This window comes from Mastigoproctus giganteus, chromosome 3, assembly GCF_048544385.1.
Source record: "Mastigoproctus giganteus isolate SK-2022 chromosome 3, ASM4854438v1, whole genome shotgun sequence".
In the NCBI taxonomy this organism is placed as follows: Eukaryota; Metazoa; Arthropoda; class Arachnida; order Uropygi; family Thelyphonidae; genus Mastigoproctus; species Mastigoproctus giganteus.
Genome location: NC_143577.1, coordinates 53,050,436 through 53,072,029, shown reverse-complemented (window position 1 = coordinate 53,072,029; position 21,594 = coordinate 53,050,436). Strand labels below are relative to the sequence as shown.

At 38.3% G+C, this 21,594-nt stretch overlaps 1 protein-coding gene across 1 annotated transcript in view; it reads right to left on the bottom strand.

Annotated features, from left to right (window-relative positions):
• The window catches only part of EMC7 (ER membrane protein complex subunit 7), a 51,271-nt gene that overhangs the window by 14,677 nt on the left and 15,000 nt on the right, over positions 1 to 21,594 (bottom strand). The window contains exons 2-3 of the mRNA XM_090370530.1: positions 21,140 to 21,398; positions 6,419 to 6,499 (exon numbers count right to left, since the gene is read on the bottom strand). Of these exons, the coding sequence (XP_090226656.1) occupies positions 6,419 to 6,499; positions 21,140 to 21,398 (340 nt within the window). The remainder of the gene's footprint in view (positions 1 to 6,418; positions 6,500 to 21,139; positions 21,399 to 21,594) is intronic.

The following is a 21,594-nucleotide window of genomic DNA, read 5'->3' as shown; positions in this document are numbered from 1 at the left end:
CGCACATAGAACTTGCTGGTGTATTATATAATGAAATTCTATCAGAGAATGTCTAATATTTGAAGAATGTCTAATATTTGAGAATGAAATTCTATCAGAGAATGTCTAAAACCAATGTTTTTTCTCACCATATTGGGAGCACCATCCGTTGTTACAGAAACAATATTTTGTAGGTCAATTTCCATTTTTTTAAATGCATTATCAAATTCTTTAAAAATATCAAGACCGGTACACCTTCCTTTCAATGTTATTAGTTTTATTAACTCTTCTTTCATTATATTGCCTGCATTAAATCGAGCAAAAACTGCTAGTTGTGCATAACCATTTACATCAGTACTCTCATCTAAAGCAATCGAATACATTTCTACAGACTTTAAGTCGTTATGTATTTGAGAAGAAATATTTCTTTCTAATTCTATTACTCGATCTTTAATAGCATTGCGACTTATTGGTAACTCATTTAATACGCTTTATAATCAAGTCTTTTTCTTTAAAATCTGAAAACAGAGTAGCACTACATTCTAAAAATGCTTGTTTTACAAACTCTCCTTCTGAAAGAGGTTTCCCCATGGTGAGCAATGCAATGGGCTACTTGAAAACTAGCAGCTGTAATGTTATTTCTCGGAGTCAAAAAAGTTTTTAAAACACTTGTTTGTGAATCATTCTGTTTTTTTTCTTTTGTAAAAAATATTCTCTCCTTTCTTCGTCTGTTGAGAAGCCGAGATTTGAATGCAACTTTTCAAAATGTCTTTTTACGTTGAATGTAAGAGAGGTGACTTTTTCGTTACAAATAACACAGAGTTGTTTTATTCTTTTCAATCACACCATATTTATCAAACCATTCTGTTTGATATGGTCTGGAGCTTGTACCATTAGTTTTCATTTTTTTAACCACTGACATAGTTCAGGGCTACGCCTGCAAAAAAATATATATAATATATATATTTTTATAACCTACATATATATTATATATGTAGGATGCAATAATTTTAGATGAACTTTTATAAACGTAGACTCACTTAATATACTTACATCGGTTATGTAGATGAGAAAATTTGACAATAGAAAAATTAAGTTGTAATCAATTTATTATTAACACTTCTAGACGCGTACGTCAAGTCTGCCTCTTAGTCCAATACTGCGAGCTGGTAACTTTGTACTAGCCCGATACATCTCCGTTCTTCAATGCAACGACAAATCGCGCCAAGTTTATGTCACAATGTAATGAGTCACCCACACGCATAGTTTAATACAACAGAACACTGTTTGCCGACACGCGACGTCCACATTCCACTTGGATTTTTGTTATTTTTTATTTATATATTTTATTTTTATTTATTTTTTTTATAAATCTGACATTACATATTTATATAATTGTTTAATATTTTCGATTATCTTTTCTCTCTGTCGTAATTAAAAAAAGTAGGCCAATATTACAATAAACGCATGCGCATGGGTTACTTACAAAGCCTTCGTGGGGCAGTATCTGACCCACGTGTCATAGGTTCGCCACCACAGTTCTAGAGACTATCACCTGTGAGGTGATCTAATTGAGGTGTATAAGGTCTTGATTGGATTAAGCAAGCTCGATACTAATGGGATTCTTCCTCTTACTCGGATTACTCTCCTGAGGGGACATAAATTCAAATTGAGGAAAGACAATTGTAGAATAGATGTGTGAAAATTTGCCTTTAGCCAGCAGGTGGTTGATAGTTGGAACAAACTTCCATCTGTTGTAGTGGAGGTTAGCAACTTCAATAAGTTCAAGGCAGAACTAGACAAACATTTGGAGTGAATGGGAAAGGGTTTTTTTTTTTTTTTTTTTTTTTGCTGATGCTATATAAGCTTGCTTTCTTGCAACATATACCTCTACTAATGCTAAGGCAATTCAATCTTATTACAGGTTAGTATTATTCCATGCATTGTGTGGTGAAAATTATTCTGGAATGCTTCATTCAGTTGAGGGCTCTGCAAGAGCTTAGAATAGGAGAAAGTTATTGTTTTAGTGGCTGGCATCGTTCTTGGAAATGGAGTTAAGACATTCTGTGAATCAGATTATATGACAAGTTGTGATTCACAGTTGGGCAACAAATGTCATGGAGAAACAAAGACTAGGGACAAGCATTGATGGATTGAAGCAGAAAGAGCAGCAAATAGTCTTTTGATGTCGTATCAAGGACATATTTACAGAATCTTCTCTTGTTTTAGACTCTCCACGACTTTCGCAATAGAACTACCTATCAATAATATTAATGAATAAGAATGATGAAAATCTTAATGAGTCAGAATCATCTTATGATTTATCTGCTATGGTGATCAAGTTCCAAAATGGAAGTGGAATATTTAACAAATTTACATATCACAATGTTTAACATATCAAAGAGTAATGACCTCAGTAAATGGATACAAGACATATGCATAAATGGATACAAGGCGGGTAGTTGACTGGTAGAACAGACTTCCATCTCTTGTTGTGGAAGTTGATAGCCTAAATAAATTTAAGGCTGAGCTCGACAGGCATTTGGAATGAATGGAAGGGTGAAATGGGAAGTTATTTTTTATTTATTTTTTTAAGGCTGATGCTGCATAAGCTTGCTTTCTTGCATCATACACCTCTGCTAATGATAATATCTGATTGAACAGCTATGTTCAGAGTTTAATTCAGATTATGTTACTATATTCAGACTATGTTTAGCTCATGTCAGGATGATGACCAGAAGAATGGATAAAAAAAAAAAGTGTTTTAAATCTGTAGAGGTGAAAGCTTAGCTACACACATACACCTGTCTTCTTTTTCATGTTTATATACAGCATAAGTATTTAATTTACAGTTTAATCTATTAGAAACATATTAAATGCATCTATTAGCATTGATAAATGCTTTAATACTGATAAATGAAAGGTACTGTACATGAGTGGCAATAATCCCAGAACAAAATACCAACTGGATGGTACCACATTCAAGGTGATGGAGAATGAAAGAGACCTAAGAGTAAATGTACAGTCTGATACAAGGTTCTCTGAGCAGCAAAGACACTGTTAGGCCAGCTCATGGAGTTCTGTCAATAATATATAGGAATTTTGCCAGCAGGGACATGGAGGTGATAATTCCATTGTATAAAACAATGGTTATGGTCTGGGAGTCTCATTTTAAGAAGAATGTGGATCTATTGAAATGAGTGCAAGAGAAGGATAACAAGATTAGTGAAGGACACAAAAGGCTACTCTTACCATGAAAGAGTTTAGTTATGTAAATTACAGCACTTGGAAACTATGCAAGTAGTTTCCAAGTGCTGCAATTTAAATAACTATGTACATGCAAGTAGATATGAGCGAAATGCTTACGGCATTAAATGGATTGAACAAATCTAAATGCTAATGGCATCAATATCCATACCCTCCTTGGACAACACACATAAAGGAACAAATTGAACAGTTTGAATAAATTCAGAAGAATTAAACAATAGAGGAGATGGAAAGACAAGTATTTTTTTTTTTGGGTGATACCATCATATAAGCTTGCTTCCTTGCATGCATCATTTGTAGTAACAAATGAAGTTCCTAAATATTTAAAAAGAATAAAAAAACAAATTGTGTTGTAAACTACCTGCAATATAGGCAAAATATTAGCATTGTATTCTGCAGCAATATATTTGCTAAAAAAAATCCCAATTACTCGTTTTCATATTATAAAAAAAAAAAAAAAAAAAAAAAAAAACACACCATCCAATTTTTCCTTGAACTGTACCAAACTTCCGTAATATTGTATACAAGTTTGATACAGTTTCAAAATTGAATTCAATTTGTTCATCTAAAGTTTCACCTTTCACTTAAAAATGCAGGCAATGCTGAAGCTAAACATAATATTGAATATCAAAAGATGATCAGATGACGTTGTTATTTGGTTTTTAGGAGCATTAGCAACTAAGGCCATATTGCTCCAGGGATATGCGGTGATCATTCCCTGACCTTTCCGCATCCTGCGTATTTGGTGGTCACGGGCTCGAAACCTGGTCTAATCAAGAACCATGTGCTACGCACTGCTGCTCCTGCCCACCTGGTTACGGAGGCACCATGACCAGATGACAAACTTTAGTAATTAGCATTAGTAAAGGCACGTGATTCAAGAAAGAAAGCTTATATAGCATCAGCCAAAAAAAAACAAACAAACAAACAAAAAAAAAAACACCTTTCTCATTTCACCCATTCCACTCACTCCAAATGTTTGTCTGGTTCTGCCTTGAATCTATTTAAGCTATCAACTTCTACAACAACAGATGGAAGTTTGTTCCAGAAATAAACCACCCACTGGCTAAAGACAAATTTCCGCACATCTATCCTACAACTTTCTTTCCACAATTTGAATTTATGCCCTCTAAGGCGATTAATCTGAGAAAGAGGAAGAATTCCATCAGCATTGAGCATGCTCAAACCATTCAAGGCTTCATACACTTCAATCAGATCACCTCGCAGGTGCCAAGTCTCCAGACACTGTAATTTGCAAAACTTAAGCCTTTCTTTATAAGAGCAACCCTTTGTTCCATTCACTAATCTTGTTGCCCTTCTCTGTACTCATTCCAACAGCTCTACATCCTTTTTAAAATGAAAATGAGGCCTCCAGAGCTGTGTACACTACTCAAGGTGTGGCCTGACATTGCCTTATACAAGGGTATAATCACCTCCTTATCCCTGCTAGAAAAGTTCCTGTATATCATTGACAAGACGCCATGAGTTACTCTTGCAGATCGTCTGCACTGATCAGAAAATTTCCCATCTTCCTGCACAATTACTCACAGGTCCTTTTCATTTGCTACCACTGTCAGTATGTCCATTGATTACCATGCTCTGTTTTCTCCCATTCAACCATCCCTTTATCCATAGCAGCAATTTGCCTCCAATGCCACACCGCTCCAATTTGGACGGCAGTCTTCCATGTATCACAATATCAAAAGCCTGTCTAAGATCCAAATATATCATATAAAAATTATTCTTTGCATCCAGTTCCTTTGCGAACACATCATAGTATCCAATCAAATTGGTCAGACAAGACGTCCCCTTAATAAACCCATGCTGTGTCCGAGCTATAAATGACGTCTTGTCTAGATGATCCTGCAGTGCTTCTTTAAACAGTGCTTCAATTAATTTCTCTGAAACAGAAGGGAACCGACATTAATCTAACAGAAGTTAAACTAAGAGGTCTGTAATTACTTGTGTCGCCCTTTGATTCTCCTTTGTGAATTGGGCTCACATTTGCACATCTTCAGTTAATGGTACCTCCCCTGAGTCCAAGGAAGCTCTCATAATTATTGCTAAAGGTTTGCTTATTTCCTTTTTTTATATAGCTGGATAGATCCCATCCATCCCAGATGCCTTTCTTATGTTTATCTTCAATAATTTCTCTTCCACTTTGCTCTCAGTGAATACAAAATCACTGCCAGAGTTTAATTCACCTCTGGCATTCTCCTCCCTGAATAACCCCTCGCCGACCAGGCTAGCCAGGTGGATAAATTGCCTGCCTGGCAACCCAAAGATCGCGGGTTTGAATTCCACCTCGGGCTTGGATCACAGTAAAATGCAAAAACTTTGGGAGGTGCATTATGGCCACAGAAGTCAATGTGCCAACAACTAACAAAAAAATAAAATAAAAAAATAAACCCTCGTGTGAATGCAGTTGCAAAATACATTTAGTTTGTTAGCTACCTGAGCAAGATCATCAACAGTTGAACCATCGATATCAAGTGGACAAATCTGATTCATCCCTTTCCTTCTAAAGTTTACATAAGTAAAGAACTCTTTGCGTTTTTCTTTGCATCCTTTGCCAAAGATTTCTTGTAATCTGCCTTTGCATGCCTAACCTCCTTTGTGAGTTGGTTACAGACCAGCTTATATCTACCACAGGCTTCCATGTCACCTGTTAATTTATATGTATGTCATGCATTTTTCTTCTCTGCCACATGTCTCATTAGTTCATCTGACATCCATTTAGGCCTAAACCTTGAACAATATTTCTTAGTTGGTATGAAAAGCCTAGTAGCTTCCAAGATGAATTCTTTGAATGTTTCTCATTTTGAATTTGCTGTTTGGTATCATCATCAGTTGGTCCCACTGTATAGAATTTAAATACTGTCTCAGACCACTGCAGTTATTTTTACAAATGCAAAAATGCAGGCAATATTGAAGCTAAACATAATATTGAATATCAAAAGATGATCAGATGACTAACTTTAATAATTATCTTATTATGATTTGCATCAGATCTAAGACTTCACCAATAATATAACTTTTTTTTTTTTTTTTTTATATCCCAAGGCTGGGGAGGGAATAAAAAAAATAATAATAATAAAAAAAAGAGAATAAAAAAAAAAAATATATAAATAAATATATATATATATATACATATATATACACATAGATATACCCTTTGTGTTTCTGGATCAGCAGCATTCATCATTTTGGGCAACACCATAATTAACAAGAGTGGTAATACCATCATGAGTACCTAAGAAAAAGAAGAAAATTTCAATAACCATAAAAATTCAAATTAAAGTATAATCAATTCTTAGCATTTCAGAATTGATTATACTACTATACTACATACCTGGTCAATAAAATAAAATTAAATTAAAATATTTATTTAATTTAATTAAATAAATATTTAATTAAGTGGGTCGGAAAACTGCTAGCTTGGGGGGATACAATGACCAAAGATTAACAGTAGCCACTGTCAGAGGTGAAAGTGATTCTTGCACTGCTTCTACTGGAATGAGCAGCAGCCTGGAAAACAAGATGCAGGGTATTTCAGAGACTGCTAGGAGTCATTGCAGTACAAGTAAACACATGGGTTGTGTTATGGTAGCTAAGAATAGGAACAGGTGCATGTATATTTGCATGTACATCAATGCTAGGAGTTTGGTCGATAAATTTGATGAATTTGAGGTATTGCTCAGAACATCAAAGGCAGATATTGTTGGGATATCTTTGTGCGGTGTCACAAAGATATAAAGAATGCAGAACTGGAATTTGGGGAGTACAATGTCTACAGGAAGGATAGACAAGATAGGAAGGGAGGAGGGGTTATACTATTAGTTAAGAACCACATAAAATCCAGGGAAGTGAAGCCAGTTGACATTGCTGGACTGTGCAGTGCCAAGTCAGTTTGGTGTGACATAAGCACTGGGAGATCAAAATTGAGAGTAGGAGTGTATTATAGGCCTAATGACTCTGATGAGTATAATAAGGAACTGTACAGGGAAATAGAGTGGGCCAGTAAATCGGAGAGTCTTATATTGGGGGATTTTAATTTCCCAGATATTGACTGGAATTTGTAGGTTGGTCACTTACACACTAGAAAGGCTTTTGTGGATTTATTGGATGATTGTTTTCTACATCAGCATGTTCAGGAGGCAATTAGAAGGAGTAATACTTTTGATCTGATTATCAGTAGTGATTCTTCATGCGTTAAGAATCTGCAGATTAAGGGACCACTAGGTGGCAGTGATCACAGTGTGCTGAAGTGGAATTTACTCAAAGAGGTAACTACCATCAGGGGTAAGGGGAAGGGTTTTTGCTTTCGTAAAGGCGACTACGGTGATCTGAGACAGCATTTAAATTCTATACAGTGGGAGCCAACTGATGATGTTACCAACGGCAAATTCAAAATGGGAAGCATTCAAATAACTTATATTGGAAGCTACTAGGCTCTACATACCAACTAAAAATACTGTTCAAGGTTTAGGCCTAAATGGATGTCAGATGAACTAATGAGACGTGGCAGAGAAGAAAAATGCATGGGATACATATAAATTAATGGGTGACATGGAAGCCTATGATAGATATAAGCTGGTCTATAACCAAGTTACAAAGGAGATTAGGCAGGGCAAAGGCAGATTATGAGAAATTTTTGGCAAAGGATGCAAAGAAAAACACCAAAGAGTTCTTTACCTATGTAAACTCTAGAAGGAAAGGGATGAATCAGATTGGTCCACTGGATATTGATGGTTCAATTGTTGATGATCCTGCTCAGGTGACTAACAAACTAAATGAATATTTTGCATCTACATTCACCCATGAGGAGAATGCCAGAGGTGAGTTAAACTCCGGCAGTGGGCTAGATGATTTTGTCAATAACTGAGAGGAAAGTGGAGGAGAAATTGTTGAAGATAAACATAAAAAAGGATCTCGAGGTGAATGGGATCTATCCAGTTATATTAAAGGAGGCAGCAAAGGAAGTAAGCAAACCCTTAGCCATAATTATGAGAGCTTCTTTGGACTCAGGGGAGGTACCCATGGACTGGAGATGTGAAAATGTGACCCCAATTCACAAAAGAGGATCAAAGAGTAACACAAGTAATTATAGACCTGTTAGTTTAACTTCTGTTCCAGGAAAATTAATGGAGGCACTAGTTAAAGAAGCACTACAGGATCATCTAGACAAGACTTCAGTTATAGCTCGGACACAGCATGGTTTTGTTAAGGGAAAGTCTTGCCTGACCAATTTGATTGGATACTATGATTTGGTCACAAAGGAAGTGGATGCAGAGAATAACTTTGATATCATATATTTGGATCTTAGAAAGGCTTTTGATACTGTTTCACATGGAAGACTGCTGCACAAATTGGAGCAGTATGGCATTGGAGGCAAAGTGTTGCTATGGATAAAGGGATGGTTGAGTGGGAGAAGACAGAGTGGTAATCAATGGACACTGCTCATCGTGGACTAATGTTATTAGTGGGGTCCCTCAGGGTTCAGTGTTGGGTCCATTGTTGTTTTCTGTATTTATAAATGATATTGATGATGGTATATCAAGCTTAATGTGCAAGTTTGATACAAAGGTTGGCAGAGTTGTTAACGACACTAATGACAGTACGCTGCTGCAACAGGATCTAGAAAAGTTGAGTAGATGGGCTGAGAAGTGGCAAATGAAGTTTAACATTGACAAATGTAAAGTACTACATATGGGAAGCAGCAATCCCAGAGTGTTGTATCAACTCTGTGGTACTACACTGACGGTGGTAGAGAACGAAAAGGACCTGGGGCTAATTGTGCAGGCAGATATGAAGTTTTCTGAGCAGTGCAGATGGCCTGCAAGAGTAGTTAATGTTGTGTTGTCAATGATATACAGGAATTTTTCTAGCAGGGATAAGGAAGTGATTATCCCCTTATAAAGGCAATGGTCAGGCCACACCTTGACTGAAGGCCTCATTTTTAGAAGGATGTAGAGCTGTTGGAACGAGTACAGAGAAGGGCAACAAGATTAGGAATGGAAAAAAAGGGTTGCTCTTATGAAGAAAGGCTTAAATTTTGCAAATTACAGTGTCTGAAGACTAGGCACCTGTGAGGTTGTTTTTGTTTGTTTTAGTTAGTTGTTGGTGCATCGGCTTCTGTGGCCATAATGCACCTCCCAAAGTTTTTGCGGAACTCTGATCCAAGCCCGAGGTGGGATTCGAACCCACGACCTTTGGGTTGCCAGGCAGGCACTTTACCAACCCGACTAGCCCAGTCAGCACCTGCGATGTGATCTGATTGAGGTGTATAAAGGCTTGAATGGTTTGAGCAAGCTCAATGCTGATGGAAAATTTCCTCTTGCTCAGAATAATCATATGAGAGGGCATAAATTCAAATTTAGGAAAGACAGATGTAGGATAGATGTGCGGAAGTTTGCCTTTAGCTAGCAGGTGGTTGGTTGATGGAACATACTTCCATAATGACCTTCTTCCATTGACTGGAAATCCTATCCATAGTTTTGCCGATGATAGCACATTGCATTCCACTTTTCATTTTGAGAAACCTTGCCCAGCCCAATCAGCTTCAACTTCTCGAAAATCTGCTACCAATTCCTTAAATGCCAATCTTAAGGTAATTCTCCAGTGGGGCAAAGACAACTTAGTTGATTTCAACCCTTCTGAAACTCAGTCTTGTCTTATATCTCGCAAAAAGGATTCTTCTGCTCCTATGCTTATCTTTAGTGACATTCCGATTTCTAGGCGAAATTATATATCTCTTTTGGGGATTACCCTGACTTCTATCTCTCTTGGCACAAGCACATTACAAATATTGCTTCCTCTGCATCTAAAAAACTTAGTTTTCTCTTTTGCTCTCGCCGTTACTTTTCTTCCAAACAGCTGTTCACTCTGTACAAATTGCAAATCTGCCCTACCATGGAATATTGTTCCCACATCTGGGGTGGTGCCCCCAAAACCTCTCTCAGGCTTTTAGATTCCATTCAGAAGAGGGCAGTTAGGTTAATTTATGACTCATCTCTAACAGATTCTCTGTCTCATAGATGTTCTGTTTCTGCTGCATGCCTTTTCTACAGATACTTCCATTACCACTGTTCTTCTGAATTGGCTTCTATAATTCCTGCTCTCTCTTTCAAAAGAGTCTGAAAAGAGAGTATGCCGCCACCAGCCAACATCCATTTACTGTCCAACTTGAAACTCGCAGAACTAACTTTTCATCTTCCTCGTATATTCATTGAACTGCCGTTTTCTGGAACAACCTTCCTTCCTATGTCTTTCCTGAAAATTAGTCTACAGAAGTTCAAGTCTAATGTCAAGAAATATCTTCTGTCGTATTCTCAACCTCCAACCCATGCACGGTATATATGTACTATAGGTTCTAATACCTATAGTGTGTTTGGGGTTTTGATAAAAAAAAAAAGAAAGAAAACACAGTAGAAGGAAGTGGATGAATTACATTGGTCCATTAGATAACAATGGTTTAACTGTTGATAATACTACTCAGATTGCTGACAAACTAAATAGGTATTTTGCATCTATATTCACATATGAAGTTTTTTGGGGGAAGTAATACCAGAAATTTATCAAATTCTAACAGAGAGCTGCATGATTTTTTTGATAATTGAGAGAAAGTGGAAGAGAAATTGTTGAAGCTAAACATAAAGAAGATTGCTGGGGCAGCTGGAACCTATCCAATTATATTAAGAGAGGCAGCATAGGATGCATGCACATCTATAGCCATAATTATGAGAGGATCCTTGGTAGAGGGGAATCCTACGGAATGGAGATGTGCGAATGTATTCCAATTCACAAGGGGGGGGGGGGGGGAAATCTGACCAATCCGATTAGATACCATGATGCAGTACTGGAGGCAAAAAAAAAAATAATTTTTGCATCCAGTTTCATATATAGGGTGTCTATAAATGGTGGGAACACTTTCAATAATTTATTGCGCATGGAGTAAGAGAGATACCATTTACCTATTTATACCATGTGAAAGAGAAAACATGAAAATTTCCCAGTCGTTACTGCCAAGGCATGTAGCTCCATTATTCACTGCCAGTTGGCATTACCTGTCATACCTCTGTAGGATTGCCCAATTACAGCGTAACTGGGCTATCCTACCTTGATATGCTTCAGCAATTGTTGATGCCTCAAGTTCAGAAAGATAGTGATGACCTTATTTACTAGCAAGATGGGGCCCCTTCTCATAATGACGTTTGGGCCTACCTTAACATTGAGCTACACAAGCACTAGATTGGACGTGCTGGAGAAAGCGACAAGTGTTTCTTGAAATGGCAGTCGAAATCACCGGACTTAACTCTGTGCAATTTCTTCTTGTGGGGTTACATAAAGGATGGTGTTTATGTACCACCTTTGCCACGTGATGTCCAGGAACTAAAGCAGAGAATTGAAGAAGCTACCATCATGGTCACACAGGATATGCTGGATAGGGTATGTCTAGAGTTCAATTACCGTGTGGACATTTGCAGTGTCACACATGGTTCCCACACTGAATCGTTGAAGTGATGTGATGTAAAAAAAAAAAAAAAAAAAAAAAAACTGACATTTTCTCTTTCACAAGGTATATAAATGACACTGATATCTGCCCTAGTCTTGGTGGGTGCCTCCGTAGCCAGGTGGGCAGGAACAGCAGCACATAGCACATGCTTCTTGTTTAGACCGGGGTTCGAGCCCGTGACCACCAAATACGGAGGATGCGGAAAGGTCAGGGTATGACCACCGCATATCCCCGGAGCAATATGGCCTTAGTTGCTAATGCTACCAAAAACAACAATAAGAACAGCATAGTCTTGGTGCAATAAATCACTGAAAGTGTTCCCACCATTTATAAATACTGTGTACATATATACACACCGATTAGCCAAAACATCATGACCAGCGAGTCGTTATGCAAATCAAATGCAGGTGAACTACTGCACTTGCGCAGGTCAGGACATGGTATAAAAAACACCTGATACTGAGCTCCGTTAATCAGTGTTACTCTTGTTCTTCAGATGGAAAAGGCAGTGGACTTAAGCGAGTTTGACAAAGGCCAAATTCTAATGGCCAGACGACTGGGTCAGAGCATATCCAAAATGGCATGGCTGGTGGGGTGCTCATGGTGAGCCATTAGTACCTACCAAAACTGGTCCAAGGAAGGAAAACGCACAAACTGCCGGCGGGGTGTTGGACGACCATGGCTCATTGATGCTTGAGGTGAGCGAAGGCTTTCCCGGATAGTAAGTGGCAACAGAAGGGCTACTGTGGCACAACTAGCCAGTAATTGGAATGCTGGTGACGGGAGCAATGTGTCACAACACACAGTACATCGAACCCTGCTGAACATGGGGCTGCGTAGCCGTAGGCTGCTCTGAGTGCCCATGCTAACCATGGTTCACTGGTGACAGTGCCTACAATGGCACACAAGCATCGAAACTGGGCCATGAGTGATTGGAAGAAGGTTGTCTGGTCAAATGAATCATGTTTCCTGTTACACCATGTGGATGGTTGGGTACGTGTGCGTCGTTTACCTGGGGAAGTGATGGCATCTGGATGCACCGTGGGACGAAAACAAGTCGGTGGCTCCAGTATCATGCTTTGGGCAATGTTCTGCTGGGATACCCTGGGTGCAATCATCCATGTGCCGGGTATTGCGCCATGCCACTCTGCCCGGATTGTTCAAGACTGGTTCGTGGAACGTGAGGAAGACTTCCAGGTATTGCCTTGGGTTTCAAATTCCCCAAACATCAATCCCATTGAGCATCTGTGGTTTGTGTTGGAATAGCAACTCTGATCTGTGGCATCTCGACCACAGACCTCACAGGAGTTAAAGGATCTGCTGGTTACGTGTTGATACCAGATACCACAAGACACATTTAGAAATCTTGTAGCATCCCTGCATGCAGGGTACGAGCTGTTTTGGCTGCACATGGAAGACCAACATCATATTAGGTAAGTGATCATAATGTTTTGGCTCATCTGTGTGTGTGTGTGGTGTGTGTGTGTGTGTGTGTGTGTGTGTGTGTGTGTGTGTGTGTGTGTGTGTGTGTGTGTGTATACACAGGGTGTCTCAAAAATACACGGCATAACTTTAGGAATGAGTTCCTCATATGTATACAATAAAAATATTTTTATATCAACATAGTTTCAGAAATGCTTGGTTCCCGAGTTATTAACCGCAATGTCTTATCTCCTGCAGATGATTTCCATCATCACAAGGTACTGACAGAATCTCGTGGTTTTCCATTCCGACCATGTACTCAAATCAGAAGCAAGCGGATATGCACTTTATGTATGGTTTGGCAGACGGCAATGCTCTGGAAGCTCGTCGTTTGTACCATGAAAAGTTCCCAGAACGAAGATGTCCAGACAGGAAAATGTTTGAAGGTATCCATCGCTGCCTTTGTGAACATGGGACCTTTACACCTCGTGCTGCAGACAGAGGACGACCAATATCTATGACTCCTGAAGTAGAGGAGTTTTGGATGTTGTGCATGCCACTCCTGGAATCAGCACACGCAGAATAGCAATACAACTGGCTGTTCAACATTTGACTATTTGGAGAGTGTTGTGAGAACACCAACTGTATCCTTACCATCTGCAATGGGTACAGGCCTTGTCACCAGAAGATTACCCTGCGAGAGTAATGTTCTGCCAGTGGTTCTTGCAGCAGTGTGGTACAACTCCTCACTTTCCTGCCTTAGTGATATTCACAGATGAAGCACAGTTCACACGAGACGGAATCCAAAACTTTCACAATCATTAGTAGACGCATTTGATGCAAGAAAGCCAGCTTATGCAGCATCAGCCAAAAAAAAAAAAAAAATAAATAAATAAATAAATAAAAAATAACCACTTCCACTTCACCCCTCTGTTCGTTCGAAATACCTGTCCAGCTGAGCCTTAAACTTATTTAGGCTATCAACTTCCACGACAAGGGATGGAAGTCTGTTCCACCAACCAACCACCCGCTGGCTAAAGGCAAATTTCCTCATGTCTATCCTACATCTGTCTTTCTCAATTTGAATTTATGCCCTCTCAGGTGATTACTCTGAGCAAGAGAAAGAATCCCATCAGCATTGAGCATGCTCAAACCATTCAAGGCTTTATACACCTCTATCAGATCACCACGCTGGTGCCTAGTCCCCAGACACTGTAATTTGCAAAACTTAAGTCTTTCTTCGTAAGAGCACCCCTTTGTTCCATTCACCAATCTTGTTGCCCTTCTCTGTACTCGTTCCAGCATCTCTACATCCTTCTTGAAATGAGGCCTCCAAACCTGTATGCAGTACTCTAGATGTGTCCTGACCATTGCCTTATACAATGGAATAATCACCTCCTTATCCCTGCTAGAAAAATTCCTATATATCATTGACAATACACCATGAGCTACTCTTGCAGCCCGTCTGCACTACTCAGAGAACTTCATATCTGCCTGCACAACCACCCCCAGGTCCCTTTCATTCTCTACCACTGTCAGTGTATTACCACAGAGTTGATATGTTGCTCTGGGGTTGCTGTTTCCCATATGTAGTACTTTACATTTGTCAATGTTAAACTTCATTTGCCACCTCTCACCCTATCTGCTCAACCTTTCCAGATCCTGTTGCAGTAGCATAGTGTCAGTAGTGTCCTTGACAACCCTGCCAACCTTCTTATCGTCTGCAAACTTGGACATTAAGCTTGATATACCATCATCAATATCATTTATAAATACAGAAAACAAAAATGGACCCAATACTGAACCCCGAGGGACTCCACGAATAACATTAGTCCATGATAAGCAGTGTCCATTGATTACCACTCTGTCTTCTCCCCTTCAACCACCCTTTATCCATAGAAGCATTTGCCTCTAATGCCACACTGCTCCAATTTGTGTAGCAGTCTTCCATGTGCAACAGTATCAAAAGCCTTTCTAAGATCCAAGTATATAATATCAAAGTTATTCCCTGCATCCAGTTCTTTTGTGACTGCATCATAGTATCCAATCAAATTGGTCAAGCAAGACTTCCCCTTAACAAAACCATGCTGTGTCTGAGCTATAACTGAAGTCTTGTCTAGATGATCCTGCAGTGCTTCTTTAACCAGTGCCTCCATTAATTTTCCAGGAACAGAAGTTAAACTAACAGATCTATAATTACCTGTGTCGCCCTTTGATCCTCAGAGAACTTCATATCTGCCTTCATATCTTGTGAATTGGGATCACATTTGCACATCTCCAGTCTGGGTACTTCCCCTGAGTCCAAGGAAGCTCTCATAATTATGGCTAGGGGTTTACTTACTTCCTTTGCTACCTCCTTTAATATAACTGGATAGATCCAATCCACCCCAGGTGCCTTTCTTGTATTTATCTTCAACAATTTCTCCTCCACTTTACTCTCAGTTATTACAACATTCTCTAGCTTACTGCCAGAGTTGAATACACCTCTGGCATTCCCCTCCCTGAATAACTCCTCATGTGGGAATGTCGATGCAAAATATTCATTGTTTGTTAGCTACCTGAGCAGGATCATCAACAGTTGACCCATCGATATCAAGTGGACCAATCCGATTCATCCCCTTCCTTCTAGAGTTTACATAAGTAAAAAACTCTTTGCTGTTTTTCTTTGCATCCCTTGCCAAAGATTTCTCGTAATCTGCCTTCGCCTGCCTAACCTCCTTTGTAACTTGGTTACAGATCAACTTGTATCTATCATAGGTTTCTGTGTCACGTGTTAATTTGTATGTATCCCATGCATTTTTCTTCTCTGCCATATGTCTCATTAGTTCATCTGACATCCCCTTAGGCCTAAACCCTGAACAATATTTCTTAGTTGGTATGTAAAGCCTAGTAGCTTCCAAGATAAGTTCTTTGAATGCTTCCCATTTTGAATTTGCTGTTGGTAACATCTTCAGTTGGTCCCACTGAATAGAATTTAAATACTGTCTCAATCCATCGTAGTCGCCTTTACGAAAGCAATAGCCCTTCCCTTTACTCCTAATGGTAGTTACCTCTTTGAGTAAATCCCACTTCAGCACACTGTGATCACCGCCACCTAGTGGTTCATTTACCTGCAGATTCTTAATGCATGAATAATCACTACTGATAATCAAATCAAGAGTATTACTCCCTCTAGTTGCCTCCCAAACATGCTGATGTAGAAAACAATCATCCAATAAATCCACAAAAGCCTTGGTAGTGTGTGAGTGACCAGCCCCCAAATTCCAGTCAATATCTGGGAAATTAAAATCCCCCATTATAAGACTCTCTGATTCATTGGCCCACTCTATTTCCTCGTACAGTTTCTTATTATACTCATCAGTCATTAGGCCTATAGCACACTCCTACTCTCAATTTTGATCTCCCAATGCTTATGTCACACCAAACTGACTTGACACTCCACTGTCCAGCAACGTCGACTGGCTTCGCTTCCTTGGATTTTATGTATTTCTTAACTAATAGCATAATCCCTCCTCCCTTCCTACCATGTCTATCCTTTCTGTAGACATTGTACTCCCCAAATTCCAGTTCTGCATTCCTTATATCTGTGTGACACCACGTCTCTGATATCCCAACAATATCTGCCTTTGATGTCTTGAGCAATACCTCAAATTCATCAAATTTATTTACTAAACTCCTAGCATTGGTGTACACGCAAGTATACATGCACCTGTTCTTTTTCTTAGCTACCCTAACACAACCTATGTGTTTATTTGTACCCCAATGATTCTCAGCAATCTCTGAAATATCCTGCATCTTATTTTCCAGGCTGCAGCTCATTCCAATAGAAGCAGTGCAAGAATCACTTTCACCTCTGCCAGTGGCTACTGTTAATCTATTAGTCGTTGTATCCCCCCAATCTAGCAGTTTTCCGACCCACCTAACACTGCCTCGATAGCAACAGCAAACATTCTTGCACCCTTTCTATTTAAGTGTATCCCATCCCTGTAGAAGCAGTCTCTCCTGTTAACAAGTACAGACCAGGCTGAAAAAAATTCTACCCCTTGAGCCTTGCACAATCCTTCCAGGGCCGAATTGATCGACAAGGCTCTCATCATATACTCCCTCCTATCGTGTCTGGGCAGAATTGCAGACACTTTCAAATTCAACCCTAATTCACGGCTTTTTTTCAACAGTGACCTGTACTTGTTAAGTAATTTCACCGGTCTCCTACTCTTAATATCATTAGTGCCAACGTGTACAACTATATCACCTTTTGTGCCCTTAAAAGATGATATCCGCTCTACTACGTCATCAACCTTTGCCCCTGGCAGACATACCCTGGTCCTGTCAGCATGTATGGGCTGAGGAAAATCCACATGCAATTCTTCCATCACATCACCAACAGCAGTTCAGCCTCAATATCTGGGCGGGTGTTTTTGGTGATAAGTTATTTGGGCCCCATGTACTTCCAAACAAACTCACAGGGCAGGCGTACAGAAACTTTCTGGAAAACAACATGCCAGATTTCTTGGGCGACACGCAACTGATCATTCGTCAACAAGCACACTTCATGCACGATGGCACTCCCGCACATTTCAGCAACCTAGCCTGCAATTACCTGAATCGAAGGTTTCCTGGTCAGTGGACCAACTGCCTGGCCTCCATGCTCACTGATTTAAACCCTCTAGCTTTCTTCTTGTGAGGCCATTTAAAGTCATTGGTGTATTCAATTCCGGTAGCTGATGTGGAGACTCTCCACAATTGAATTGTGGCAGGTTGTGAGACAATACGAAACATGCCAGGAATTTGGCATCGTCTTCGCGAGTCCATGAGACATCGATGTGAGGCCTGTATTCAGGCAGAAGGTGGACATTTTGAACAATTACTATAAGGTGATGTGAACAGTTAAGTGTCATAGACAGACCTTCAAAACTCGGAAACCAAGCATTTCCAGAACTACGTTGATATAAAATATTTTTATTGTCTACATATGAGGAACTCATTCCTGAAGTTATGCTGTGTATTTTTGAGACACCCTGTGTGTGTGTGTGTGTGTGTGTGTGTGTGTGTGTGTGTGTGTGTGTGTGTGTGTGTGTGTGTGTGTGTGTGTGTGTGTGTGTGTGTGTGTTACAGAAGTACCAGTTTACGATGTTATTAATAAAAAGAATAATAATTATTATGGATCTGGGACACTGCTATATGCAGAAAGTACCCAACGACCATAATGGCTACATAAGTTAGTAGTCATGAAGGGCAATGTGCTAACATTACGTTACTAGTAATGCTAATTATGGAAAACAAAGGACGAACAGAATGGTGATCGTTATCACGGTGAACAAATAAGAGAGATGAAATAAAGGTGAGGTAATAAGGAATAGTAAGAATTAATAAAATAAAAATATATAAGAATAAAAATATTAATAATAATAAGAATAACTTAGTGCTGCTCATCCTGTGATTTCAGTGCCTTTTTCTAGAGTCAGCCGCTGAAATCAAAGGAAGAAACAGCAATAAGTGGGTATAGCCTCTGTTTCTGACATGAAATATACGCCACATGTGGTACACGTGAAATTATTTTAAGTAGGTTATAAGTTTAGGTTAGTTTAAATAAGTTAATGTCAGGTTAAATAGTCAGATTAAATAGGTTAATATAAAGTCGGAACAAGTAAGTTAAGATAGAATAAAATGAAATCAGTTTAAGTAAGTTAAAGTCAGATTAAATAAATAAATATTTAAAGTTAATTTTGATAGTGGCTGGAAGTAAAGATTAAAATAATAACCAGAATATAAAATTAAAATAATATAATATAAAATAAAATAATAACCAGAGTAAAAAGAAGAAAAAGAATACCCAGAATAAAAAGCAAGAAATGGGATAACTTACATGGGGTCGTAGTGATCTGTACAGTTGTGGAGAAATAAAGAAATAAGTGTTTAGTCTGAAAGTGTGGTACGGTGTATGGTATGGGCTAGTGACCCCTGGTATACGGAATCGGGAAATATATATATATATATATATATATATATATATATATATATAGGGCAATCAGAATCTCACTACAGTAGCTAAGCAAATATTCTACACACAGTAATATTTAATGCTGTTTTTAATTAAGGATTCTTTTGCAGTTCTGAGTCAAAAAACTGTAGCCATCGCTTTCAGCATACTCTAAACATAGCATATATAGTGTTTATAAATATTACATAAGATGTTCTCCAATAAAATGAATGTGGTACATCTGGTACTACTGAGGAGAGACTTTTTTTTTAATTCACCCGGTACTTAGATTTTTGTAATCTAAGTACATTGTAATCTAATGTACTTAGATTACAAAAATATTATTGATACTGTTGCAAATTAAAGACTACTGTACAAATTGGAGCAATGTGGCATTAAGGTAAGTTACTGCTTTCGATAGGAACTGCTCTTCTTGGACTAATGCTGATGGTGGAGTACACCAAGGTTCAGTGCTGGGGTCCATTGCTGTTTTCGATATTTATTAATGATACTGATGAAGGAATATCAGGCTTAATGTGTAGGTTTTCAGATGATATGAAGGTTGGCAGGGTGGTTAATGACAGTAATCAGGGTACACTAATGCAACAAAATCCAGAAACATTAGGCAGATGGGTAATTGTGCAGTCATAAAAGTTCTCCAAGCAGTGCAGGCAGGCCACCAACATAATTCAGGGGGTTTTGTCAGTGATACACAGGAAGTTTGTCAGCAGGGATAACGAGGTGATTATCCCCTTGTATAAGGCAATGGTTAGGTCACACCTTGAGTACTGCATACAGGTTTGGAAGCCTCATTTTATGATGTGGATCTGTTGGAATGCATATCCAGAGAAGAACAAAAGTGTGCTCTTACCGGGAAAGGCTTCAATTCTGCAAACTGCAGTGTCAAGATACAAGGCACCTGCAAAAAAGATTGAGCTTTTTTAGGCTATGAATGGACTGAATAAGCTCCATGATGGAATCCTTCCTCTTGCTTAGGCTATACACATGAAGGGGCATAAATTCCAATTGAGGAAGGATGGTTGCACATTAGATGTGCAGAAGTTTGCCTTCAGCTGGTGAAGTGAATGGTTGATTGTTAGAATAAACTCCCATCTGATGTTGTGGAAGTGAGTAGTTTGAATGGATTCAAGGAAGAACTGAACAAACTATTAGAGAAAATGGGGAATGGACACTTTTTTTTTTTGCTAATGTTATATCATTTGCCACTACTAAGACTAATAAGAGCAGCCAGGATCAACTTTTGTTTTCAATATAACACAGTTTCCTGTATGACTGGCTTTCATTATGATAATCAACAAATGTCAGGGCAAGCATTTGATCAGGTTAGTCTGCACAGATCAGCATAAGCTGATTTTTGTTCAGTTTAATGCTGTTCTATTTTAATGTAGCACTATGGTTGGCATCAAAATTCAAATTAAAGGTGCCAAAGATCTTATTGAGACAAATACAATTTGCAGCACTGTATCTATAGGGTTAAAAAAAAATGGGCCAACATATATTTTACTTCAATTTAACTTTTAATTATCATTTGACTGTCCCTACTGAATACAAAAAGGTTCAAAATCCAGTCATTTTGTTACCACTATCTTTATTAAAACATGGAACAGAGAGCCATTATTACAGATTATTTTTCAAACTATTCAGTCATCTTTTTGTGCTGAAATAAACTTTTCCACCTACCATGAAAGTAATTTTGCAATCTTTTGTGTTGCTGCTGCTGTCACTAATCTGTTTATATTAAGTCAGAGAATGCCATCACTCAAGTCTAGCAGAATTCAATGCTATAAAAGATGGTGCTAATTTGTTAATCTGAATTAAATTCAAATAATTTCATTTTAGCAACTGCTGAAAGTGAAGCTATTTAACTGGCAATCATATAAATGGGGTCGTAATAAACTAAGATATCACTTCTTATCATATTAATAATAAAACAATATATTCTGAATATACCTTACCATTGGATTCAATAAGAAATCAGTTATTCTCCATGTTTCTCTGACTTGAAAATACTTAAATGGGCCTCTAACTTTAAACTTTAATGGGTATGGGAGCTGCTGAACTAGATTTGTTTGAATGTAATTCACTTTCCTAGCACGGAATTTTCCTTTGGAATTTATATCTACTCTGACTGGTTCATACATATAATCAGGATTGGCAACTTCAACAACATAAGAGCCAGGCTGTAAATTACTTACAGAAAAACTTCCATCATTCCTATTGAAAAATTTTAAAATAGTTAAAAGCAATAATTATTTAATTAACAGTCTTGTGCAAAACAAATTGCACCACAAAATAGTTATGTAATTTTAATAAATGTAGAGCTCAGTATTCTTATTTTATTTATTTTTTTTAAAATTAAATTTATATCTGTGTTCACTAACTAAAAATGAAGACGTGATTATTTCTGGGT